We start from the raw sequence: 26328 nt of genomic DNA, 5'->3' as shown, positions 1-26328 counted from the left end.
CTCAGCATGAAAGCCAAGGTCCTCCCCAGCCCCAGGGCCCTCCTCCATCCCAGCCCCTACTCCATCAGGGCCCCCTGCTCTGCCCTGCACAGGCCAAGGACACCCCGCCCCGGGCCCTCATCCTTTCCAAAGAGAAGGATCTTCCAGAGGCTCCACAGGGCGTACGCGCTTACTGCCTCCAGTGGCTGCTCAAACAGCATCTTTCCAGAGGCCGGCCTTGACGCTCCCGGGATGAAACAGAGCCCCCTGGCCCCCAGGCCCTGTCCCCTGACTCAGATGACTTTCCTCCTCTTATTTCATTCCCAGCTGCCAAGTCATGTGTCGTGTGCTTACTGCGCCCGTCCCCGGGCAGAGGACCCTGGCCCTACCTGCTCAGCGCCCAGCGGCCGTGGCAGGCCTCCTGAAGCAGCCGCTGGTTCTGACTCTCCTTCCCGTCTGCCTCTGTCTGCAGCCGCTCCTTCTCCGCCCGCACAGCGGCCAGCTCCTGCTGGAGATGCTCCAGGCTGGCGGCCTTCCTGGAGAGGGCCTCACGCAGCTTCTCGTTCTCCTTCTGTTTATCTGCACGCACAGAGAGGAGATACCATTTGCTTTTCTCAACCTCGTTACGCAGATGCAGCGCTCCAGCCGGAGCGCGCCAAGAACACGAAGGAGAGAAGGAGGTTCATCTGGCATTTGTGATTGTGGCATTCCAATTATCTCATGCGTTTTGGGCAGATAAATCTGTCAACATCAAGGCTGCAGATTAAACGTCACTGGGATGAGATGGGCCCGTTTAATTTTCTATTAAATAATGGGCCCTGCCAACCTAGTTACCGTGTCTTCACAGAGCAAAAACTGGGCAGACACTAGAGACAGAGGCAAGAAACAGGGCTCTAAACTCTGGCGACAGGTGCTGGGCAAGTCTGAGAGGCCCCCTAGGAGGCCAGTGGGCTGTGCAGACAGCCCCTCAGCCACTACCGCCAGGCCCGGAGGCCAGCGCTCCCCAGGGACGAGCAGCACCGGGGCTCGGGGATACACGGCCCAGCACGAGGCCTGGAGGCGAGGGGCGTGCTCGAGTGCGGCTCCTCCGCTTACTGACCCCGCCACCTTCAGCCAGTCTCTCTGCGCCTCGGTTTCCTCATGTGCGTGGCCAGGAGTAGTAACTGAGCTACACGTACAGGCTTCATTCAGGGCCTCACAGCACACTGACGGCTGCCAGTGCGCCGACGGCTGCTAGCTGTGCCGGTGCTGTTAACGGCTGACATCACCGCAGAGCTCACTGTGTTACCTTAAGATCTTCCTGTGTACCATCCTGCTTACTCTTCAGAGTAAACCTCCATGGAGGCACCTGGCTTACTCTCCATTTTCCAGACAGGATGTTAAGGATCAGAGAGACTAAGGCTTCGCCGAGGTCACAGAGTCAGTAACTGGCAGAGCCAGGATTCAGATCCAGCTTTTCTGATTCCACTCTTAACCATGACTTGATCATCTCTGAGCAAGCTTTCTCCTCTCCCCGAAGGCTGTAACCACACTGAGCTTCCTACAACTCTGGACCAGTCCAGACTCCACCCCCACCTCTAACCCCTGGGCCTCCGTCCACCCTCTTCTTTCTGTTTAAGATGCCCCGGCTGAACCTTAGCTGTTGTTTAAGTTGTTAAGTCTCGTCTGACTCTTTGCAACTCCATGGACTGCAGCCTGCAAGGCTCCTCTGTCCCTGTGATTTCCCAAGCAAGAATTACTGGAGTGGGTTGCCATTTCCTTCTCCAGGGAAGCGTCTCTACCCAGGGACTGAACCAGCATCTCCTGCATTGGCAAACAGATTCTTTACCACTGAGCCACACGGGAAGCCCTCTAAACATCAGCCACCTCTGCTGATCCCTAGTAACGTCCCAGACTCAGCTCTTGAAGGCCAGCTCCCCCTGGGTCAGGGTGCCTTCTCCAGGGCCCTGCTCTCCCTGAGGCTTCATCGTGGCTGACCCTCACCTTGGTCTGCCACGGTTGCCTGGCTTTACTCCCATTAGACCATGAGCGCCCCTGCGGGAAGGGATCAGGTCCCACTCAACAACATGTCAGAATCTACACAGCCTGCACTACAGAAGAGGCACCAGGAAGTGTTTGCCGAATGAATGAATGCTCTGCGGAAGCCCCAGTTTCATCTCTTAGGCCAAAATCAGCGTCAGTATCTCTAGGGAAAATAGGATAAGCTGGCCTGAGTTCTGGTTCCACCACCTCTAGCTCTGCGACCGCAGGCCAGTCAATTCCCCAGGCCTCAGCTGCTCACCTGTAAGGCAGGACTAATAACAATGTCATTCTGGAAGCATTTTATGTATTGTCAGAAAATACAAGTGAAACCTCTTTGAGGGCTAAGCTCCACACAGAAGGAATGGAAGAAGAGAAACACTGTCCTTTTCCCTGCTGGCTCAGTAAAGAATCCGCCTGCAGTGCGGGAGACCTGGCTCTGATCCCTGGGTGGGGAAGATCCCCTGGAGAAGAAAAGGGCAACCCACCCCAGTATTCTTGCCTGGGAAATCCGTGGACAGGAGCGCGGCAGGCTACCTGTCGACGGGGTCACAAGAGTTGGACAGGGCTTAGCGACTAAACCACCGCAAAAGAAATCCCGGAGAAGCTTTCCTGGCAGCAGAGAGTCTCTGAAATTTGGGGAGCCACGTACTTGCAGCCCTTCTCTCTCCCGCTGTGAACCTAGATGAGTGAGAGGCGGCTGCGCAGAGGGGAGGGTTCCAAGCGCAGGAACATTTACTCAGCCCCAGAGGCAACGCGCTGTAGCTTCTCCTGTGCTTAGCTGTCACAACCGCCCCATGAGGCGCTCCTATTTCATAGCTAATGACAGTGAGGTTCAGAGAGGCTGAATGACTGGCCCGAAGTCACAGAGCCACAGGACTTGAATGCAGCTTGGCTGAACTCCAGCATCAGCATCCTCCCCACACCACGGGGGCCTGTGGGGCTCCCGGCTGCCGACGGCGCCTCTAGTCTTTACCTCTGGATCCTTTAGCGAGCATCGTGTTGAGGGCCTGGTTCTGCTTCCTCAGGAAACGTACTTCTGATGTCAGAGAATTATGGACCTCTGGACCATAAGCCAAAACGTTTGAAGAACCTATAAAAATACACAGAAGTCACAATTTATGGATGGTCTTCAGGCCCAAGTGCATGGAACTTTCTAGAAAACAGTTTTAAATAATGAGGAAATACAACACATCATGAAAAGTGCTCCTGTGAACCACGTAAGATGTTAGCAGAGCCTGCAGGGAGAGGAGGGCGAGTTAGACGGAGGGGACGCCTGGCATCTTACCTGCCCTCGGGGAGGACAGAGGAGGAGCCGGGCAGGAGGTGGGTGGCGATCACAGCCTCCATGACTTCTCCTCGAGGGCCGAGCCCTCTGGGGACCTCTCCACTGAGGCTCCGGTCCACGCCTCACCTTTCCCCGCCCTCCCTCCCATTTCCTGCCTGTGTAGACGGTCTCACCACTACCCCAACCCGAGCTGAAAACCTGGGAGCCAGCCCAAAAGCGTCTTCTTCCACTCCGCAGTCAGGCCAGAGTGACTGCCGACTCTTCCTCCAAAATGCCACGCACCCTGGCCCGCTCTGTTCTGCCCCTGTGGTTCAGCTGTATTTTTGCCCTATTTGCCTCAGCCAAGAAGATGACCATCCTAAACACAGTCCATTTGTGGTTTCTTCTTTATTTTTTCTGCTCAAAACCATTTGATGGCACCATCACCATGAAAGATAATCACAACCAAACGCAAGGCCAAACGTCAAGTCTCTATTATTAGCTCGAATCTCACAGCCCACCCCACTCCTTTTCACACTAGACCCTCAGCCCAACTGAGCCACCCTGTGCTCCAAACACACCGCGTGGTCTCACACCACCCTAGCTTTATAGGACGAGGTATTTAGTCCCTTTGTCTAGAAAGCCTGCCACCTTGCTCAGCTGTTGAAATCACACTCGTCCTTCAACTCATAGCTCAAGCTCGCTGCCCCAACGTGCAGACTAAAAACACCAGGCTCTAAAGCCAGACAGACTGGGTCTGAGGTCCCTCACACACTCTGATCGGTTCCCTCATCCCGAAACACCTGCCCAGGCTCGAGTCTGTCTCCTGAAATCCTGGCCCTTCCTCTGGCCGGACAGCTCCCCTGACGCTCTGCATCAGCACCCCCTGCACGCTGAACCACCCACGTCTACACCACCTGTGACACTCCCATCTGTGGGCACCCCTGCAGAGCACCCGCTGCGCGCAAGGTGCTTTCTGCACGTGGCAGACAGATGCCTCCCCTTGCCGTCCTTACTGATGAAGCCGACCACACCGCAGAGCCTGAGGGCCAGCCACCTGCTCTCCCAGCCTCCAGGGCGGCTAGAGCAGGTCTTGTGCCACTTCTGGTCGATGAGATTTGACAGGAAGCCTGCTGGGAACTTCTGGGAAAGATTTTCCGCCCAGATGAAGAGAGAAGGACGGGGAGGAGCAAGCCCCACCTGCTCCATTCCCTCCTCTGGACTCCGTACTGAGAGGAGGGGAGGCGGCAGCCTCCATAGGTACTAACCCCACATCCTGCTCCCAGGCAACCAGCTGTAAGACCTGCTTACCACTGCCTGCCCCTGGACTGCCTGCTATATAAGAAAACAACAATCCCCATTGTTTATACCAGCTGTTTACTCCTGTTCTGTTATCTGCAGCTGAAAACATCCTGATACACAATTGATTACCTGTGTGGTAACCCACTCCAGTATTCTTACTTGGGAAACCTCATGGACAGAGGAGCCTGGAGGGCTTCAGTCCATGGGGTCACAAAAGAGCCTGACACAACTCAGCGAATAAACAACAGCAACACAGCACTCGGACTCCCTTAACGAAGGCACGGCACAGTCCCCAGCAGCCAGAGCGCAGGTTCTCTGCCGCACAAGCACCACCGCCTTCTCATGTGACAGCACCGTCTTTTTTCACTGACACGCGTCTCTCCCGACCGTCTTCCTCCACGCTCCCCTATGAACTCGGGTGCCCTTTAGAGACACTTGGGTTTGAACCTTGGCTCTGGCTTCTTAATAGCGGCAGGATCTCAGGCAAGTCACAGAACTTCCCTACCCCTCTATGAACTCAATGAAAATGATCGACGCTAATGCCTCTTGCTATTAGCATGCTAACACACGACTGTTGACAGGCTGGACCCAAAAGAGGACCAAAGCACGATCTGGATGAGCAGGTGACCTTCTCCAGAAGACTCCCATGACCACGGCTAAGGCGGCCGCTTTTCAAAGAGATAATGGGCCCAAGGAACAGTTTCTGACAAAGCCTGAGCTAGCGGGGGCCACTTCTGATGCTAAGCGGCCCGTCTTTCTTCTGAAGATCGTCACTGGAAGCTTGTGTAACTGGTGACAAGTCGGAAGGCCTTGCACCTAAGGCGACAGGCTTTAGCAGTGTTCCACCTCAACATCACAGGGAGCTGAGCCTTTCTCAAACCTGCTCCCAAGACGACCATTTCACAGCAGGAGGAGGCCGAACCGCTATTATTATTCCTTTGCCTTTTCAGGGATTGCGACAACACGGTGAGAAGAGCATATATTTCCGCCAGCATAAATGCTTCATGAATGTCTTTCTGTAAACCTTCCCATCAGGGCGAACTGCTCTCCAGAGCAACTGCCCGCTCCACTGTAGCTGGTGGGCACTGGGACCCCCCAAATAATTCTGTGATTGGATTTGCCAGGGAAAATGTAAAACAGACGGAATCTAATTCAGGCATTACCACGAGTGCCTGTGGTGGGCCCAGGCATGTATCTCTTTCCTGTGTTTGATGTGACTAATAACTCAGATTAATCAGTTTCCCTGGGAGTGAGATGGGGGAGAGGGGCGGTCGGGAGAGAGAGGGGCAGGGGGGAGAGAGAGACGGATGGAACCAGTGTCCCTGCCTTGCACACCACCACACAGGCAGCACTTTGAAAAGGTGCCCTTCCAGGTGATGGTCATGACCGACCAGAGGAGAGACTTGGGGACCAGAGACGCGCATGCTGCCATGGACTCCGTCTTCCCAGGCCCTCTTATCTTGCCACTATCAGCGGCAGCGCCATGCGGGGTCCTCACCCCCTGCAGAGCTCTGAAATGTCACACTAATCATGTTATACAGAATGAAATGGTAAAATAAAACTGATGATAACGAAGGAAACCACCATCTACTGAGTGAGGTGCTGAGCAAGGCCCTGTCTATAACATCGCATTTAATCTCACAATGACCCCGTTTTATAAGATAACGAAGATGGGGAAGGAGGGGAGAAGTGCCCAAAGTCACGATGCTGACAGACGGGAGAGGCGGGTCCCAGCCCAGGCCAGGCCAGCTCGCAGACAAAGCTGTGCCCAAAGCTGCTCTTCACAGACAAAGCTGTGCCCAAAGCCGCTCTTAAGACACATTCTCCCCAGGGTGAGAACACTCCCTTTGGAGCAAAAAAGGAAAGATCCCAAAACAGAGTATTCAGTGATATGAGGAACACAACAGTGATATAAAGTATTCTGCTTTTCAGGTAGGTGATGGAGAGGAGAAGAATGCACGTTCGTATTTGTATTAACGCTGTAAGGACAGAGAAGAAAACTAACAGAGGTGGGAGGAGACAAGGCAGAGCAGGATTAATGGTATAGGATGGAGATATTAATATTTGAACCGTGTGAATGTCTTACCTATGGGAGAAATATGCCTTTTTAAAGTTTTTCATGGAAGAATATTCCACCCAGGGCTAACTGTGGTTATGGAGGAACGCCCTCATGATTGGCATGTGGGAGTTATCAGGTTGCTAAAGTGCTCATACTGTTAGAATCTGTTATTGACAAAAGACAAAATTCTGCTGTGTTATTTTAACATATCTATCTTATCTCACTGTGAGGGGGGGTGGTTCCCCAGTGGCTCAGTGGTAAAGAATCTGCCTGTCAGTGCAGGAGACACGGGTTCGATCTCTGGGTCAGGAAGATCTCCTGGAGCAGGAAATGGCAACTCACTCCAATATTCTTGCCTGGGAAATCCCATGGACAGAAGAGCCTGGTGGGCTACAGGCGATGGGGGTCACAAGAGAGACATCTGTCTCACTACAGCTTCTCGGATCAAATGAGGAGCCACTCAGGGTTTAGGACACTGGAAGACAGCAGAGCCCCCGTGACCGAGAAATAAACACGTACCAGGTCCGGGCTTTGTGCCAGGGGCTGTGGGGCACTGCACTGGGGGCAGTGCCCTAATTCTCATCACCACCAGCATAAACTGGGAACGCTTACCCCCACTCAACAGATAAATCACTGCTAACTGAGAGTCAGCAAGGTTACGTAAGCAGCAAAGTCAGGATCTGAACTGCAATCTCTCTGGCCGCAAGTTCAAGGCCCTTCCCGATCCACGGAGTGCTTATCCAGGCAGATGCGTCGCAAAGCAACCCCTCACCACCCTGTGGGAACGTTCGCCTTACCTTGGTCACGTTCAGCCCCTCGTCGTTCCAGCTGTTTCCGTAGCTTCTCATTCGTTTTAATAGATTCCTCTAAACGTTTTCTCAAACTTCGAATTTCTTGTATATGTTCCATCAATAAGTCTACAGGAAGGAGGGTATTTTTAATTTAAAGTCTGCAGCCCCCAAAGAACTGAATAATTGATGGACTATGCAGTGATCCTGAATTTCTAAGAAACACCGGCTGTGTTAAGAGCGTCCTCCCCAGGCATGGGGGCGCTGAGCTGCTGCCCACAGCCCACAGCCTGGCTGTGAAGACTCTCTGCAGCGCTCCATGACGAAGACACTTTACATCACATGGAAAAATTACACTTCATGCAATTTTAATGCTAACACTAATACAGCCTTTTATTCTTCTAAATATCAAATATTAATTTAAAATCTTCCTTTTGGTGAAACTAAAAGATTGCTTTCAAGTTTGCCTGAATTGCTGAAGAGTTGATTAAGCCACTTTCATAACAAATTCAGATATTTTTGAGACTAATTCTTTGAAAGGACTATATTAACCATTTATCACTTATTAATTTAAGACTTAAAAATAAGGCAAAACAATAACCCCAATACTAGTGAGAATGTTTAAGAAGAGCTCTCTCAAGAAGTATATCCTCTTAGTGTGGGTATAAATGTATATGACTCTGGGGACCATTTTATTAATAATCATTAGAGAGGTTCTTTATCTTTTACCAAATAATTCTATTTTCAACAATCTATCTAAAGAGATCACCAGAGATGCTGACGATCATTTACCAGAATGTATGGAAATGTTCATCTTAGCACTTTTTATAATAGTCAGAATTGAAAATAACTCAAATTATTAAATAAACTGCATTATATCCCTTATGATACAGTACTACACAGCCATTAAAATTATATTTTGAAGACCATAAAATCTGATGGGAAAATATAGATGCAAAATGGGTTATTCGGCATAATCACAACTCTGTTTAAAAACTTGCAGACAGGGAAGATATATATATATATATGCAAAAGAAGGAACTCCATCTAAATATTAACAGAGGTTGCCTTTAGGTGGTAGATCTTAGGCTTCTCAAAACTTTTATATTATATCTTAACATAATATTTAACAATGTATAAAAATTTAAATTTCTGAATTTTCTAAAATGAGGATGCATTATTTTCTCAGCCTCTGTCGCGTCTCACTTTAAGAAAGAATGAAGAAAGCGACGTTCCAGTCCAAAGGTAGGTCTCTAGAATTAGTGTTTACAGCGTAATCACATTAAGTATCCAAGGGCAAAACTAATGCCTTTAATTCATCAATTAGGGTATACTCAGCATGTCTTGGTAATGTTTGCTTTAAAACATTATACTAATGTTACGACCCAGTTTTAATTCCTCCAAAATGACTTTCATTTACAAGTAGCACAATGTTACAGATCTTTTCCTAATTAAATAGTAATTCTGCCATGAATTTGAATGTTTATGAGATGACTTAATTCCCAGATCTTCAGCTATCTCCTATGAATGCCAGAAGCGTGGCAAGTCATTTGGCGGGCTGAGGACTCTGCCGCAGTACACTGGGCTCTCACGGCACCACACCTCCACTCCTGCCTTGCTGCCCCCCAAATCTCTCGGCAACCAGTCAGGTCCGAGTGAGTCAGGAACTTATCTTCCTTGCTGGTTTATCCATGCCACACGCTGCCAGCTTCTGGGGCAAAAACACTCAGCAGTGATCGGCAGAAAATATCTTCTGAGTCTGGCTAGAAGCTGGCATCATCGCTTGGGCTTAAGGACACATTCCCAGGCGAACTGGACACCACTTGTTAATTATGCAGCCTTAACTGGGCCGAAGGCAATACTATACTTGTCTTAACAACACTGGGGAAAATTATCTGTCCCTCTTACAATAATACCCTTCTGACAAATGCTGACTCTTTAAAACCCATCCTGCAAGAAGCAAGCACCAAAAACAACAGTATACATAGCTTCTGCCAAGCAGTCCCAGTTCACAGAATCTAGGTCAAGAAAGTGTCCCGAAATAAGGGGAACGCTTCATGTTCAAAGACATTCCCCGCAGCACTTTTCACAATTGTGAAATTTTAGAAAATGACTTAAATGTTCAGCAACAGGGGAACAAAAGGAAAACGGCAGTTTAGCCGTTCAGCGGACGACTGCAAAGCCCCTGAAAATGACGTTATGCAATGTGTCGGAAACCTCACGATACAAAGCCGAGCGAAAAAAGCACAAGTGCTAAATTATCCCTCTGCTTGATTACGAAAGTGACAAAAGGGAAAACGGATGCAGAGACAGGAGAGAAACAGACCCCAGGAAGCTAACTGTGGGGTAATTAGGACCGCTCCAGAGAGCACTGTCCGCATTCAGGAAAGTGCCTGAAAACCCACTCAAGAAGCCCAAGGTCATGGGTCCTCAGGAGGAACAAGGGGTGAAAGAGATACCTGAACGGCGCTACACTGGAAATAAACCAAGGCTGGCGTGGCGGAGTAGGTGGAAGGTGAAAACAAGAGGGGCAGGCTGGGAGAGGAAGAGGAAGTGCCTGGTGCCACCTTCGTGGGCGGATTTTAAAGAAGAGAGATCACAGATATGCCAGTGGCAAGGATCAGGCTTGCTGCCCTGTAAACCCCACCCTCTCTGGGCCCCACAGCATCAGCTCCTCCCACAAAGATTCTGAGGAGGGATCTCGGGCAGGAGGAGGGCACTAGGGACAGGGAAACAATTTACGATCTGACTGAAGTCGAAAGGCAGATGGTGCGGCCAGAAATCACAGAAAAACCAAGAGCAGAAACTCACAAACTGCAGTTATACAGTCAGAAATCCAAAGGAAACATGTCCAGGTGACTGGTCACCAGAGGAGCGCAGCTGGCACCTGAGTTGGACCAAACCTGTGTCCGTCGTGCTCTAGGTTTGTTTCCAAGCTGTGTTCCTCCAGGCCCTGAGTATCCTACTGGAAGTCTCAGAGGCAACCACTGGGGGTAAAGGCCCTACTCCCCTGGAAAATTTTACCTTTTATATAGTTCATATATCTCTTATATAATCAGTTTCATCTGAAAAATAAAAAAGGGTAGGGGGGGATTTCTGTTGCCAGGAAAAGGTTTTAAAGTTTTGAAACCCTTGTTCTACATGATCAGGTGTCAACAAAGAGCTTTTAGCAGGGAAGCGTCTGATTTGTTCTCTGGGTCCATCCTGGGCACCTTGCAAAGACGCTGCTGGAAATGTGAGGGACCAGAGATGTCAGCTGAGGTCCAGAGTCTAGAGCAAGGGTCAGGAAACGCGGACGCCTGCCTCAAAGCCGCCCCCACCTGTCTTAAAGGTAACTACAGTTATTCTGGGACATACCCACACTCATTCACCTACGCATTTTCTACAGCTGCTTTCTGCTGCAAGAGCACAACGGAGTCACTGCAACACAGCACATGTGCTCTGCAAAGCCTATAATACATACTACTGGCTTTTTACTGGGGAAGATCTATCTGTTCGGGTCTGAACAATCCCTGGAACTTATGATGAATAGTAAGCCCTACCCGAGGCCCAGCAGGAGATACCAGGACTGATGTAAGGGGAGCTCAGGGTGGGCGGCCTCAGGAGGATGATTCCGCCAGCTGAGCCCACAGCTCCATGGTCAGAGGCAGGGCAAAGGGCTGACCCAAAAGGTCAAAGGTCACACTAAAGAGAAACACAGCAGATTTATCAAATTCAAAAATCTCCAAACAGAGGCTGAGGTACTTTCGGGCACCCGTACAATTCAAACCAACGGTCTTAAAGCGACATCGCCTCGGGAAGAGCTTGAGAGAAATAACAGGAAATTGACCAGACTGGGAACCGATCCGTGACCCCAGCGCTTTCCAGACCCCGCCACTGCCAGATAAGTGAGCAAAGGGCAAGTCATCAAAAAACAGAGGCGACTTTTTCCTAATCTCCAGCACCTTCAACAACCGCAGGTTTCTCCATCGATAAACAATGTCTGAACGACCGGCTCAGGCCCTCCTGGGATGTCCTCTCACCCAGTAACCACTCAGACGCCGCTAAACTCTCCTCCACTACAACGGCAGGAGGGTGAATGACCGTTAGAGCCGGAAGTCTCAGCTGGGTTTACGACGCTTGGGAAAGCACAGCTTACCTTGTGAAAAGTTGTTTGCCAGGCCCGACGCCTTCTCGGCCTCGCTGTCTTGCTTCTGGTCTTCTGAGGAGCAGGACTTCTCAGACAGTCCACAGTCGGATGCCGCGCGACAAGCCGAGGGCGCGGGAGACTCGGGGAGGGCATGCTGGTGTGTGAAGCTGTCTTCTTCAGTCCTTGACCATCGGGATTGAAAGAGAAACCGTGTTCCACACTAAGACCCCACAACCAGGATAGGAACACTGGCCCTTTATCATTTAGCTATATTTGTGACCTTGGTCTTTTCGCAGCCCTAGAACATTTCTTAGCAAAGACATTCTAAAAACAAACCAAAAAGAGGCTCGACTTGGAGTCAGTGAAGTAGGGGGACCCACTGCCTGGCTGGCAGGGGAGGGCCCTGAGAGAGGCCGCTCCGTACCAGGCGTTTCACACACTCTGTCCTCGCTGGGAGGACCATCCACAGGCAGAGCTGGGAGTCAGTGGGACATCAGAACCTCGCCCGCTTGTACGCGGCAGGGCAACCATCTGAACCCTCGTCTGGCTGGTTCCAAGCCCCCAGGAGAATGTGGGGGGCGGGGACAACCCAAACCCACAGGTGGACTTGTGGGTCTACAAATCTCAAAACCCTCGTGGTCCCCAAGCTGGTTCCAATATCACCATTCAGGCAATCAACTGGTCATTAACCTGCGTTTCCCAAGGGCCACCTCCGCCAGGAGGAGAAACACCCTGAACTTCGTGAGAAGCCCATGTGAACCCCCGTTATAAATAAGCGCCTTAATTTAAGCTCTTTTTTCTCCCACTTTTTCCTATTACTTCGTGTCTCATTATTCACGAGCTCAGACAGGAGCAAAGGACTCCAAAGCGGCAACACATTCATTAACAGGTAAACACCAGATGCAACTTCGCTCAGACAGTGTGATGGATGCTCAGGCTCGCTGCCGCCTTGCAAAGGGAGGAAGGGGCCGAGGGTACCCGTTTAATTAGCTTAGGAGTGACCCATGCGAGTGCTAAGCCTGCAGCTGAAGATGGGAGAACAGAAGGGACAGAAGCAAGCCTGTCAGAGATGAGACGGGCGGCCGAGGAGGGCCAGCGAGCCTCCCTGCCTTCTCCCAGCCCATTCTCCAGTCAACCACGGCTGGTTTTCAGATCGCCAAGTCTGCTCCTGTCTAGTCCCAGCCTGCCCTCCTTCGGAGACACCCCTCTTCCTGTAAACAGGGTCTGGGCTCTTAATTCAGGATGTGAGGACCAGGCCCCCCAACCCTGCCCCGCCCGCCCCCCCAGCTCCATGCACTGCCCACCAGCCACGTGGCTCCAAGAGGCCACATCTACACCTCAAGGGTGGACATGCTCCCAAGAGCCTCCCCCAAGCCTCACCCTTCAGATCTCAGCTAAGACAGCTCTAGCAGGGAGGTCCTTACTGCCCCCTCCACAGCGTGCCGGCGGGACGAGACCCATTATCATCAGGGTGGAAGTGGAAGGTCGGACTGGGAGGAGTGTTTCCTCTAACCTTACCGCAGCCCTGATTGAAATGTGCTCCAGTGATCTGTGCCGCGTCCCTGCCTGCTCCCTCTAACGATGCTGGTTGCCTTCACGATGCCAAGAAAATCTGAAACGCTGCATCCCAGACCGGTCTCTATTTCTTTATTTCAGCCCCAGGGATCCAAAGGGTCACAGCTCCCAAGAGGAGCGAAACATCAATAGCGTTAACAACAGTGAGAACCTTGAACAAGTCAACAAAGGAAGGCACGACCTTGATGCTTCCAGTTGGCCACAGAGGCAAGCTAAGGGTGGAAACGATCCACTTACACCACGAACACTTTTAAAAATTCCAATCACATGCCAGAAAGCTGGGGCTGGAGCAGGTATACAGATATCTAAGACAGTCTTTGCCCTCAAAAGGCAAGAGGGAATGACAAGAATCATCCAGGTGCGGGAGTAACAGACTCGAGTTCAAACCCCAGAGCTGCCTCTCCTTGACACGTGCGCGACTCCGACGCCTCGGGCTCCTCACCCTAAACTGGGAACAAGAATGCTCACCTTGTAGGGTCAGAAACAACGACACGGGTACCAAGGGCAGCAGCGGGCACACGCTAACACCTGCTGCCTCCTTGCCTCTTTCAGGGAGTCCTCGAAACCACATGGCAAGCGCTGCAGCAACACGCCCAGCTCTACGAGAAGGGCCAGTGACCCTGGGGTGAGGGCAGAGAGGCGAGGGGGTCGTGGACAGCGCGGGCCACTTCCTGCAAGCCGACTCGGAAGAAGGGATTTCAAATCATAGGAGGAAGGCAGGGCCCACTGCCTGGGCACTTGCACGCTCTGGAGAACAACCAACAGTCAGACTTAAGGCTGCAGCGCGGGGCCCACGATGAAAGGACAGATGGGCCAGGCGCAAGCCTGGAACTCACGCTCCAGGGACTCGAGCCAACAGAAGGAATGCGACACCCGAGTCAGATCGCCTGAGTGCAACGCCAAGAGCAACGTCACATGCTGCAGGGAGGCTGCGGGACACCCCGCCTCAACTCCTGGTTTTGTGCGGCCGGTGTCAGCTTCCTAGGCGTTTCTGCTTTATTCCCCAGATGCGGGAAACTAACCGGACAGGAGGGAGCCCAGACTGCCGAACGCTGGCAGACGGAGCTAACCCGCCGCCGCTTCTTACCCGGTGCTGCACACTCACCTCTCTCTCGCTTCTCTCTGGGTTTTCATTTCCACTTCAGCTGAATCTCCTAGAAGCAGAAACAACATCGAGAAGGGAAACATTAAAAGAGAAGAAGTGCTCCCTAATAATCCCTTGCTCGTCCATTTGCAGAGGCACTATCCCATTGGTTTAAACACTCCCCTGCAACGGCCCTGGGTATTTAAAGTGGATTACCAAGCATACCACTCAGACTATAGACCCCAGCTCCAGTTCCATAGGAAAGTGACAGGACTGAACCCAGAAAGCAATCACAAAGGCACGGCTGGATACAGGCTCTTCTTCCTTCCCTACGATTCTGATTCCAGCAGAAGACGGGCCTGTTGCAGGAGACGGCAAACAGAACCCAGAGAGAGCAGCTCACTGCCCTCCGGGTCTGAATCTCCAGAGTCCTCACCACAGACTTGCTCCTGGCTTCCCTTCTCTTCTTTCTTCCGCGCGTTCTAACACGGATGACGGTTAGTGTGGCTTAGCCTCTCACTTTGGCCTTTATTTTCTTTTTTAGCATACTAATGGTGATTTTTTTTTTAAACTTATCTGTTTGGGGCCGTGCCTGGTCTTGGGTGCCGCGTGAGCTTTTCTCCAGCTGCGGTGAGCAGGGGGCTGCTCCCCAGCAGCAGCAGGCGAGCTTCTCACTGCACCGGCTTCTCGTTGTGGAGCGCAGGCTCCGGGGGACCCGCGCTTCAGGAGCGGCAGCTCCCGGGCTCCGGGGCACAGGCTCCGGGGCACTCGCGCTTCAGGAGCGGCAGCGCCCGGGCTCCGGGGCACAGGCTCCGGGGCACTCGCGCTTCAGGAGCGGCAGCGCCCGGGCTCCGGGGCACAGGCTCCGGGGGACCCGCGCTTCAGGAGCGGCAGCTCCCGGGCTCCGGGGCACAGGCTCCGGGGCACTCGCGCTTCAGGAGCGGCAGCGCCCGGGCTCCGGGGCACAGGCTCCGGGCGACCCGCGCTTCAGGAGCTGCAGCGCCCGGGCTCCGGGGCACAGGCTCCGTAGCTGCGGCGCACGGGCTTGACTGCTCCGCGGCATGCGCGACCCAAGTGGATTCCCTACCACTGAGCCACCAGGGAAGACCCTCACTTCGGCCTTTATTAGGAGCACTTCTCTTACCAAGTTTGCTTTAGAAATGTCACGTTCAACGAGAACAGGAATATTCCCTTGGAGGTGGACGTCAACCATTTTCTGCCAGTTCCCTAGCTGACATCGAAGGCCCTCTATTTTTCATTTTATAAAAGAAACATCTTTGTGCATACAGCTCTATCTGCAGTGAAATTATCTCCTCCAGAAAGGCTCAGAGAAGCGGGATTCCCAGGAAAAGGAGGCTGTGCATGCAGCTGAAAAAGCCGCTGTCTGCAGCAGGGGGGTGACCAGAAGAAATGACAAAGGAAGAAAAAAGCAGGCTGGGGATGCAGCTGGGGACGGCGCTCTGCTGCCCTGCGTGCCACCACGCGCCGCTGCAAGGAGCACGTGCGCCCACATTTCAGAAACGAACAACTGTACTTTTAAAAATATTTCCAAACTCTGGCAACTGCAGGCTGGGAGGAACTCTTTGAAGAAATGAATGGGTGGCCAAAGAAAAAAAACAAGCCTTCAGTAGCTGTACTGGGAAAACGAGGCTAATCACACAGTGCCCACACGCACCATTTCCAAGACTACTCCTAAAAGGAAACGTTCTCGAACAGCACGGCGTGGACGAGAAGGTCACAAGGGAGACACACACTTGCTTCTCGTCTTGCGGCTCCCTCTGCGCCCACCAGGCTGGCCTCTGGAAGCCAGCACCGCACGGGGCAGGCTGGCCTCTGGGAGCCAGCACCGCACGGGGCAGGGCGCCCAGGCTCCCAGGATGGGTCCTGCTGGCGGTTCCTTGGCAGCCACGTCTCCCTTGGGCCCCAAGACAACCCCGTGAGCCAGGGTCAGGCTTTCTGTTTCAAGGTAACGACAAGAAATCCCGGGGGTAGAATGGTTCCGCCCTCCCGGTTCACACCGCATTTACTTCACCGCACGCTCAGGTAAGCCAGGGAGATGGAGACGTTCTCACAGCCGCCCGCCTACTCTGCAGGTGCCAGCCAGCCGCACAACATCACGACATGCGCTTCACAGTTACCACTGTTCTTCAGAAGTACAGGGACTTCACAGGGCAGCGTGCGCCTGCTCCAGGGCAGGCTTAGGGTTGCCCGACGGTAAACTCATCTCAAAACCAGCAGAAAACTCTGCCTGTTTCCTAACGAAGCCCACGACCATAGAAGGAGCCCACGACCGGATGCTGCCAGCAACCCCAGGTTGCCTTCTTCAGAGCAGAGACCCTTTGGGGAGCTTGTAACAACTCAACAGTTATGTTCCACTCCCTTCCCTTCCACCACAGAGTTCTTTAACGCCAAACGACAGACTGTTTTGGTGGGACTCACAGGGAGATGGCTGGTATGACGCACTGAAGTCTTGGTGCAATCTGCCTCCACGCAGGTGACAGGGTGCCATCTGTCCGGCTCTTCCAGAAGCTTAGGAAGCATGTCATGGAAAACTGCTCCCATCTCTCAGGCAAACCTCACTGCCACACCTGAGAAGCTGTAGGGAATGTGGGGGTGGAAGGGTCCCATCTTCCCACATAGAGAGACATCGAGTCACCCTGAACAAGGGAGAGAAGCAGGATGCAGCGCCGGCTTGCGACAGGCGGCCCCACCTGCAGCCTCCTCTGTGCACTCACCCCTCTGTAGGCGGGCACTGGTCACCACATAAGAAGTCACTTGGGAGAACAGTCCTCCCTAGCTCCACACCCATCGATCGTACAAGTTTAAGCTCAGACATCAGAGTCTGGCATCTCCTACGTGACCCAAACGCTTCTTCCTTTCCGTCTCACCGGTAATTCATATTAAATATTTACAGTTCTCCCAGGTTGCCTGTGCCCAACGCTAAAGACACAGATATGAATGAGCGGCCTGCCCCCAACAGGTTCATAGCTGAGTGGGGACCGTGGACCCAAAAGATGATTCCACAGCAGCAGCGTGATGAGGCACGTGGGATGCTGTGGGGGGGGGGGGGGGCGCCAAGCACCACCCAGCCTGGACCATCAGAGAGTTCAGAGGAGGTGACGATTGGTCTAGATCTCTGAGGCAGAGGGGAGCTGCTTTATGAAGGTAAGGAGAGGCTCAAGGGCCAGGCAGAGGGCAGATTTCAGGGCCACTCAGGAGCATGCTGTGGATACTCCACTTTATCGGATAGCCTAGCTCACAAAGCTAACCAGAGCTTGCACGACCCCCCACCCCCAACATTCGGGAAATAACCTTCCCCACCAGCCATGAATCCTCCTGATGTGGCAGGCTGAGCTCCCATGTCCTTTCCTCCCGGAAGCCTCCCCTTCAGAGTCCAGAGGTGCCCCCTCCAAGCTCACGGACGCGCGCCAGACAGAGGCGGGGGGCCTTTCACTGATGGTACCCCTGGGTCAGGTCCACACCACGTAAGACTCCCAGCAGCAGCATCACATCCTGACCGGGCACTGCGTGTCTGGCCCTTTCCTAGGTCGGGAAGCCAGGACAGAGACCGCCCCCAAGCCCCTGCCCCCCAACTTCCAGGAGCTCACGCTCTGAAGAAATAAAATACGACCCCCAGAAGTCACTGCCAGCAAGGGCTGAGCTCCCTCTACTGGCCGGGCAGACGCCAGCTGCTTCAAAAATCTTGACTCCTCCCAGAGCTCTAAGAAGGCACACTACCACCCTCCTTCTTGGGTGCTAACCAGTTAAACATCAGAAAAGAAAGAGCAAGGATATGCACAAAGATTCCAATCCACTGGTCCTTTATCACAGCCCTAAACTTGAAGAGCCTAAATGTCCACCGAGTGGGGAACGATTAATTACAGCCTTCATACGAAAGAACGCTCCTCAGCCCCTGCAACTCACAATGTAGCTTAACATTTATCGTCTATAATTGAAAAAGGGCAGGCTGCAGACTGCCCTATTTCCACCCAAAATACACACACGGATAAAAAAGGTCTGGAAAGTATACACTCCAGGGTGTTCATGTTTTGCTGTATAAATGACGCAATTACAGGAATATTCGCTTATCTGTTACTCCACAATAAACGGGTACTGCTTTGCATTAATAATAAAAAAAAAAGACTAGATTTAAATTTTTTAAGAACTCATGCTATGCAACTACCTCAAACATAAAATTATTTTATGGCGGGCTCGTTTCATAATTCAGGAGCCAGACTCTTCAGATGGCAGGCCAGAAAGGCCCACCTCGGCTACATATTATTCTCTAAGAAAAAGAGCTACAGAGAGGTTCCTGAGACCTTTCTGCCTTTTGCAGACGAGAATTAAGGTCTGTGTTTGTGCTGTCTGTTAAGCCCGAAATGTTTCTGCTTCCAGAACCCACAGGAAACAAGAAATGAGATCTCCTTGGGCTTGTCAAGGTAAGTAACTAAAAAATAAATCAAGGGGAGGCGAAAGTTGAGGGCGGGCGGGCATCTGGTGCCAGAGGCAGTCTCTCTCGGCCTCCCGTTCCCGGGCAGAGGGCTGGGAGGAAGGAGAGAGACAGACAGAAAGTGGCTCAGTTCACGAAGACACAGCTCTATCTTGAGGACCCACTGTACCCTCCTACAGCAAAACGGAAGCTAGCTTACTTGCAAAATCCTAGCCAGAAGACGGGATTTTGTGTAAGCTGGGAAAAGTCAAGTGTTCCTGCGCTCCGGCCCTCCAGGGCCCCGAGAGCTGGTGCTGGACAATGGGCCTGTGACGTGTCTAAGGCCCTTTTTAAAAACAGAGGAAATACCACTTCCTGGGCCCAGAAGGCAAACTACCCCACGTTCTATCTCGGCATCATACTCAACACATGGACCCTTGTGAGCTATCCTTGTGTCTGCACAAAGGCACAGGACTGCATCAAACCGAGGGTCTTCCCTGTTAAGGCCGAGCTCCTCACGTAAAACCACTTGTCCTGAGAATGAAGGCCCCGGCTCCCAACAAATACAGGACTCAAGCACTCAGGACTGCAGGTGAGGCACCACAAGCTCGGTCCAAGGCCTCGCATCCGTGATTTAACTTGACCCTTATGACTCACAGAGGAAAGCCTCTGATTTGGGGCAGAGAGCAGTCACAACCTGACTCACTTTGTGATGACCTCTCTGACCACAGCAGAAACGGACCCCTTCGGGCCCAGGGTGGACGCACAGAGGCCAGGGAAGAGGGGGCCGCGCCCGCCCCAAAGAGCAGCAGGCAGCCAGCGGGAGCCGTGGCGGCAGCAAGATGGCAGGACCGGCTGATCTGGAACATGTGCCAAAGGCAGGGATCCGGAGGGGCACCCGGGGCTGGGCGGGAGAACTGGCTCGGAACGGTGTTCTCCCTGGAGGGGAGTTCCCCAAGGAGGAGGGGCCAACCGCATCCACTCTCCTCTTGGGACTGTCAGCAAGGTGTCCGTGTGTGTTTACGTGTATGCACGTATCTGCCTGGAAAGAGAGGGAGAATGATAGGCTACACATGGCGAAACTTCATGGCAAATGGATGGGAAACAGTGGAAATGGCTTTATTTTGGGGGCTCCAAAATCACTGCAGATGGTGACTGCAGCCTTGAAATAAAAAGACACTACTCCTTGGAAGAAAAGTTATGATCAACCTAGACAACATATTAAAAAGCAGAGATGTTACTTTGCCAACAAAGGCCCATCTAGTCAAGGCTATGGCTTTTCCAGTGGTCATGTATGGATGTGAGAGTTGGACTATAAACAAAGCTGAACGCCGAAGAATTGATGCTTTTGAACTGTGGTGTTGGAGAAGACTCCTGAGAGTCCTTTGGACTGCAAGGAGATCCAACCAGTCCATCCTAAAGGAGATCAGTCCTGAATATTCTTTGAAAGGAATGATGCTGAAGCTGAAACTCCAATACTTTGGCCACCTGATGCAAAGAGCTGACTCATCTGAAAAGACCCTGATGCTGGAAAAGATAGAGGGTGGAAGGAGAAGGGGACGAAAGAGGATGAGATGGTTGGATGGCATCACTGACTCAATAGACATGGGTTTGGGTGGACTCTGGCAGTTGGCGATGGACAGGGAGGCCTGGAGTGCTGCAGTTTATGGGGTCACAAAGAGTCGGACATGATGGAGCGACTGAACTGAACTATGTGGAAGATGTCTGCTGTAGCCTCAAAGAAATGCAAGTTATTATTTTTGAACTGTAATGTAAGAACATCCATTAAAGTACCTAGCACATAGCAAATGTTTGGCAAAGGCTTTCTTCCATTCTCCTCAGACCGCCTCTGATGCTTAAATCGGTTTTAACCAATGAAAGTTTGGGTTTTCTTGTTTGCTTCGTTTGTTTGCTGCCCCCAGCACTTAAACCATCCGTGAGTCTTCACCTGCCAAACCTGGGTTTCTATCCCCTCTTGAAAATTCTGGCAACCACGTGGCCAGGCCTTCCCAGCCTGGCCCGAGGCCCCTCCACCGGACCCCGGGTCTGGAACAGGGCAGACTGCCAACCACGGGGCAGTGGGCACTGGAAGGAAGCAGCTAGTAGGGCTCTGCCGTCACCTCGTCAGGGCAGGGGGCGGAAAGGGAGGCCAAGGAGCCGGTTCCCCCTGGGCCCCTCCGAGAAGTCCTGGACCAGTGCCTGATCCATCTTAGGACTCACTCACCCTTGAGAAACAGCGTCTCCAGCTGCTCCAGCAGCGCCGCGCACTGGTGCAGCTGCTCCTGGAAGCCCTCGGCCACGCACTGGTCCACGTCGCTGGCCTGCAGCAGCTCCTCAAACGCCTTGATCATGGTGTTCACGTGCTGGCGGTAGACGACGCAGATGCTGTGGCTGTCCTTTATCTGCTGTCGTTGGAGGGAGAGTTCCCTGGCTTGGGCCTGAACTAACGAATCGTACCTGATACAGGAGGGAAAAGGAAACGCTGGCACCCATTTTAGAACTGGATTTCTGTGACCTTAACACTAATTGGAAAACTGACAAAGCAGGATTTTGAAAAGCCTGCAGCTGTACAAGTACCTATACTTTTGGAACAACTGCAACTACGCAAGGTCCCGACTCTTTCGATTTCAAAACAGCCAACACAGCCTGGAACAGAGGTTCTTCCGCAACACTTTTAACCTTTATGAAGCCCCCACTTAAAGTGCAGACTGGCAAGGACTCAGGAGGACGATTAGTTTCCACTCACTCTTTAAAAATACTACTCGAAATTTGTAGAAACAAGCGCGCCAACGGGCAGGGGAGCCAGCACAAATCCTCAGGAGAAACAAAAAGGAAACTGAAGGCGAGAAAACAAGACGAGGACTGAGCCCTGGAGGGAGGGCCACAAGGCGACTCTGACCTTGACGGCCACGCACAGGGGAACCGAGGCCGGTGAGCCCCGGAAGTAGGCGTGTTTCATAAGTCGCCTATTCCTCGCACGTAACAAATGCACGAATATCTCCCTTTACAGGAGAGAAAACTGCCTCTTAGAGGTGGCAAAGTCGGTTAAATGGTGAAGGTTTGTGACTTGATAGGGCTCCGCCTTCAAAGCCTAACTGAACCAGGCGTCACGGCCTCGGGTAGCCCGTCTGCCCATGTGAGCCCGCGAGGATCCACCGACGCTGAGAAAAGCGCAAGTGGAGGGAAGCGGGGCTCCGTCTTCCTTACCGACTGCAGCTGCAGGAAGGTGGCCCCAGAGTGGCTGGGCAGAGACCCCGACCCCTCGCTTCACTACATCCCTTGAAATGATGAGCAGTGACCACCTTCGAGCCCACGTGAGCAGAGAGGTCACGTGACCACAACACCGCAAATAGGGCCAGTTTAACGAATGAGACAAACCCTGGGCTCCACGAACCCTCCCGGGCCGCCTTCTCAGGCACGGCAGCCTCTCTGAGGCTCCATTTCCTCGTCTACAAACACAGGGTCTGAGAACACCTCTTCTCAGGTGGCTGTGGGGGTTCAGTTAGAACAGTGCCTAACGTGGGGTCTGACAAGGCTGCCCTTCAATAAACACCAGCTGCCTTCAATCACACTGCATGGGAAGCCCTGAAAAACGCACTGTGGCTCCTGACAATTCTGAACAACGTGTCTGTCTCAAATTAGTGACGAGTGAAGGTCAGCTTTACAAATGACCCCATGCTTGCCAGATCTCATGAAGCAAAACTGTGTGTCTCCAAGCCCATAAAACATGTCTTCACGACCCAAGAATTCTTCTCTCCCAGCACAGGCTTATTTCTCTGAGATGGCCTTAAAGGGTAGAGATAGACACTATTGTTTTCTCCCCACCCTGCCTAGGACAGCAGTTTCCCCACCCCCTCCCCTGCAGGACAGTAAGAGCCCTTAACAGGGTCAGGAGCAAACACTGCCATTTAGCAACCATACTATGACTCACCAAGTGGCCGGTCTAGAACCTTCACCCTGCCCCCCCCGACCTGAGGAGGACAAGACCTGCTCGGCCAATTCCCGAAGGCACAGGCCGAGTGTGGACACCGCCAGGTTCCGCGGCCTCCCACGCCACCTCCCCGAAGGCGTGGCTGCCCTGCTGTTACTGTTGTTGTGCCGTGGCTAGGTCATGTCCGACTCTTGAGACCCCATGGACTGCAGCACACCAGGCTCCCCTGTCCTCCAGTATCTCCTAGAGTTTGCTTAAATTCAGGTCCATTGAGTTGGTGATGTGATCTAACCATCTTGTTCTCTGCTGCCCTCTTGTCCTTTTGCCTTCAATCCCTCCCAGCATCGGCGTCTTTTCCAAGGAGGAACTGCCTCAGCCGGGCCACAAAGACTTCCCTGGCACATGCCCAACGCCCCTGCAGGGCAGCACCCCTCCCCAGGTCAGGGGCGCCCACCTAGTGGCAACGTGGGGAAAGGCAGAGGTGGGACGTACCTGGAGGACGAGAGGTCTCTGATCTTATTCTGCAGGTTATGGATTCCACCGAAAAGCTCCACGTTCAAATTCTGCTCCTGCTGCAGCTCACACTCCTGGCCCACCAGCTGCTGTCCGAGGCTCTCCAGCCGCCCGCCGTCCATCATCTTTGGCGCCAGCGGGTGGAGGATCTTCATGTGTTTCACATAACGGACCTGGCGCAAACTCGAGAAGGTCATTTCTTCCTCGTCGGCACTGCCCTTGGACTTGTTCAAGCCGTCCTGGGCCCCTTCCGTCCCACACAAGACCGTGATGACGGCCTCGCTGAACCGGGAGTGCCTCTGCAGCTGCAGGATGAAGCTCCGGTAGCCCTCGAGCTCCGTTTCCAGGTCACAGATTTTCCGTTCTAAGTTTTCTTTATCGTTGGAGGTATCAGTGCTCTCCAGCGGGTCAGTCCCAACCACACTGATTTTAGTGGAGAACTGACTGTTGGAACTCAAGTGTGTAGCTGGGAAGTCTTCAGAGGGGTCCTCGTCGCCTGGTGGCAAGATGGCAGGGTCATCTGGCTGGTAAACTTCAGAGCCTGGAAATCAAACCACGTTTATGTCAGTCTCTCCACTGCTTAAATCTAGCCCTCTGCCCTGGCTCACAGCCCCCACCGAGCAGAGACCATGGGAGCCTCCTGCCAAGCCCCTCTGGCTCGAGTCCTTCCCTCTTCCTTCTCAATCCAGCCTCCTCCTCAGAGCTACTATGCTGAAAAGTGAATTACACCCTGATAACCAACCACCCCACCTATACCTCACCCAGCCCCCTACCATCTTGAGGATTAAGTCCAAACTTCTCACAGTATCTGAGACCCTCCATGATCAAGTTCCAGGCAACCTTTGCAGGGACACGTTCAGCCACCACCTACGCAGACTCCCTACTAAAGCAACCATCATTCCCTGCATACAGCAGGCTGCTCATGCCTCCCGGCTTCTGCATGTGCTGTTCCCCCTTGGCCACCTACTTTACTCCCGCTCAACGAGCTCCTACTCATCCTTCAGCACCCAAATCTGATTGTCCTTCTCTGCGAACCGATGTTCAAACTACGCAAAACAGTCACTCCCCACTGCGCTTCCATGGTACCTGACACGTAACACCCACAACAGACACGATCGCGCGCCGGGCGCCGGGCGCCGGGCGCCGGCACAGGACGGACATCTGGCTCATTCATTTGCACGGCAGCTAGTCACTGGGCTCCTTTCCCTTACTGGGCTGCATGTTCCTCCCCAGCAGGAACTGGCCTTTCATCTTCACATGCTCAGCGCCTCGTACAGCACCCAGCCCAGACCAGACGTGAATGAAGGGCGGACAAACGCTGGACAAAGAGTGAAGTAACATCAAAGACGAGCAATTCTGAAATCCTCGGCAGATGAGAAGTCACCTCGTCTCCATGTCTACCAGCTTCTGGGAGATGCCGTGATGTCCCCTACAGCGAGGAGGTATTTGGCTGACTCATAATCCTGCCAGGAAACATCTCCTTACAGCTAGTTTAAATCCCCACGTTTGCAGCCAAACTCCTGTGAGAGGCAGGGTGGTGCTGCAGGAAGAACACACAGCTTTGAAGACAAAGCAGAGGGGGCTCACACCCAGCGGGGCCGCTTGCTGGCTGCACAGACTCAGGTGAGAGCTCACTGCCCAGAGCTCTGGTTTCCCCAAGCAGTATCTCGTTTGTTGTTGTAAGGCTTCAAGCTCAGGCCTGAGTCTAGAGCATCCGTCCTTAACCACACGCCACACTGCCTGCCATCCAAGGGAAAGCTCAGCTGAGTACAAGCACCTGTCTGCCTACGTAAGAGGCAGCAGAACATAGGAGAAACAACTGTCTCTGAAAGCCAACAGATCTGGTTTCACACGAAGGCTCTAATCACTTAATGGCTATGTGACCTTAGGCAAGTGCCTTAGCCTCTCTGAGCCTCAGAAGCTTCATCCGCAAAAGGGAGAGAGCACCCTGTATTCTGCTTTTGTCTTTAGTATCCAATGGGACAGAATCCGCAAAAAAGGCTAACAATGTCTGGCACACAGTAGTGAGGGAGACCAACCAATATGATTATGCTTTGCTTTCCTGAAGGTGTTCAAAGACGGGAGAGGACGCCTATTCCAGGAGAGACACGTGAGCAGAGGCTTGTGGACTTCGGGAAACGTGGGCAAGGCAGCAGGGTACGCTGGTTGAGATGACCAAGGAGACCACGCAGAAGGAAAGGCGTATACATGTCCTTGTCAGGCTGTCTCACCCAGCTTCTGGGTTCTGCAGCTGCTCCTCGTGGCTGTAAGCCCATTCTTGTCCTTGCTCACGATGCAAATACCATAAAATAAACTTCTGAATTTTAGAAAGCCACTGCTACGTGACCTCAGGAAAGCATTCCTAACAGAGCATTTCTACTGCACAAGATGTGTTATAATCACTAGCTCTGAGGGCCTTCAGGGTGGAGACCATGTCATTCATCTCTGCTTCTCCAGGGTCTGGCCTGGGGCCTGGGACAGAGAAGGGACTCAGGGAGTCCTGCTGGCTGAACGTGTATGAGAGAGACAGAGGGAGAAAGCTCAACAAGACTTTTTTCCTATGAGTCACACTCCAAGGCAAGGAAATAGCTTTGTTCTAACAACCTCCTGATAATGGAATTTCATGGCAGAAGTGATGTTCACTCATGGGAATAAAGATCAGTTCTGATGACTTTCCGTAAGTAATCGTGAGGCAAAGACAAATGGAAGCCCCGTACAAGTGTCCTTCTGTGATACAGACTGTGGCCACCTCTGCTGTCTAGACACGCACACGCACAGACACACTCCCATCACAGCTAGGAGCTGTCCTCCTCACACTCCCACTTGCACAACCTTACAGCTCCTTTAGACACTTGACTCTCAAAATTTTGACCTCAGAAATGTTCCTCAGCTACAGCAATTTGTGCCTTCGCAGAGGCAAGGGCTGACTCCCGGGCACCTGGGCCAGTACACAGCGAGTCTCACAGCTCAGCGCCAGCACGGCCACGCGGCTCTGCAGTCTGCTCTGGAGCCCGTCATAAGGTTCCAAAGCAGGAGTTTTGGTTTTTTTTTTTTTTCATTTAAAAATAACTGCATAGCACTATTCACGGTAGCCAAAGCATGGAAAAAACCTACATGTCTATGGGCAGATGGATAAAGATGGGGTGCGTATGCGGAATGGAATACTACTCAGCTGTAAAAAGGACAAGATGCTGCCACTTGCGGCAACTTGGACACAGCCAGAGATGGTCACACTAAGTGAGCCAGAGAGAGA

The 26328-nt window shown here is 52.6% G+C and overlaps 1 protein-coding gene across 25 annotated transcripts in view; it reads right to left on the bottom strand.

The window, feature by feature from the left end:
* Positions 1 to 26328, bottom strand: part of CDK5RAP2 (CDK5 regulatory subunit associated protein 2) — a 184064-nt gene that overhangs the window by 21656 nt on the left and 136080 nt on the right. For 17 of the 25 annotated variants that reach the window (XM_069575238.1, XM_069575236.1, XM_069575242.1 and 14 more), the window contains 7 exons: positions 23055 to 23616; positions 20856 to 21088; positions 14224 to 14272; positions 11553 to 11725; positions 7424 to 7543; positions 2975 to 3091; positions 369 to 558 (listed from right to left, as the gene is read on the bottom strand). In XM_069575238.1, coding sequence (XP_069431339.1) covers positions 369 to 558; positions 2975 to 3091; positions 7424 to 7543; positions 11553 to 11725; positions 14224 to 14272; positions 20856 to 21088; positions 23055 to 23616 — 1444 coding nt within the window. The remainder of the gene's footprint in view (positions 1 to 368; positions 559 to 2974; positions 3092 to 7423; positions 7544 to 11552; positions 11726 to 14223; positions 14273 to 20855; positions 21089 to 23054; positions 23617 to 26328) is intronic. The other 8 variants (XM_069575247.1, XM_069575255.1, XM_069575253.1 and 5 more) reach the window with 1 other exon arrangement.

The sequence above is a fragment of the Ovis canadensis genome, chromosome 2, assembly GCF_042477335.2.
Source record: "Ovis canadensis isolate MfBH-ARS-UI-01 breed Bighorn chromosome 2, ARS-UI_OviCan_v2, whole genome shotgun sequence".
In the NCBI taxonomy this organism is placed as follows: domain Eukaryota; kingdom Metazoa; phylum Chordata; class Mammalia; order Artiodactyla; family Bovidae; genus Ovis; species Ovis canadensis.
Note: the sequence above shows the minus strand (reverse complement) of the source record. Positions and strands in the feature narration are given on the sequence as shown.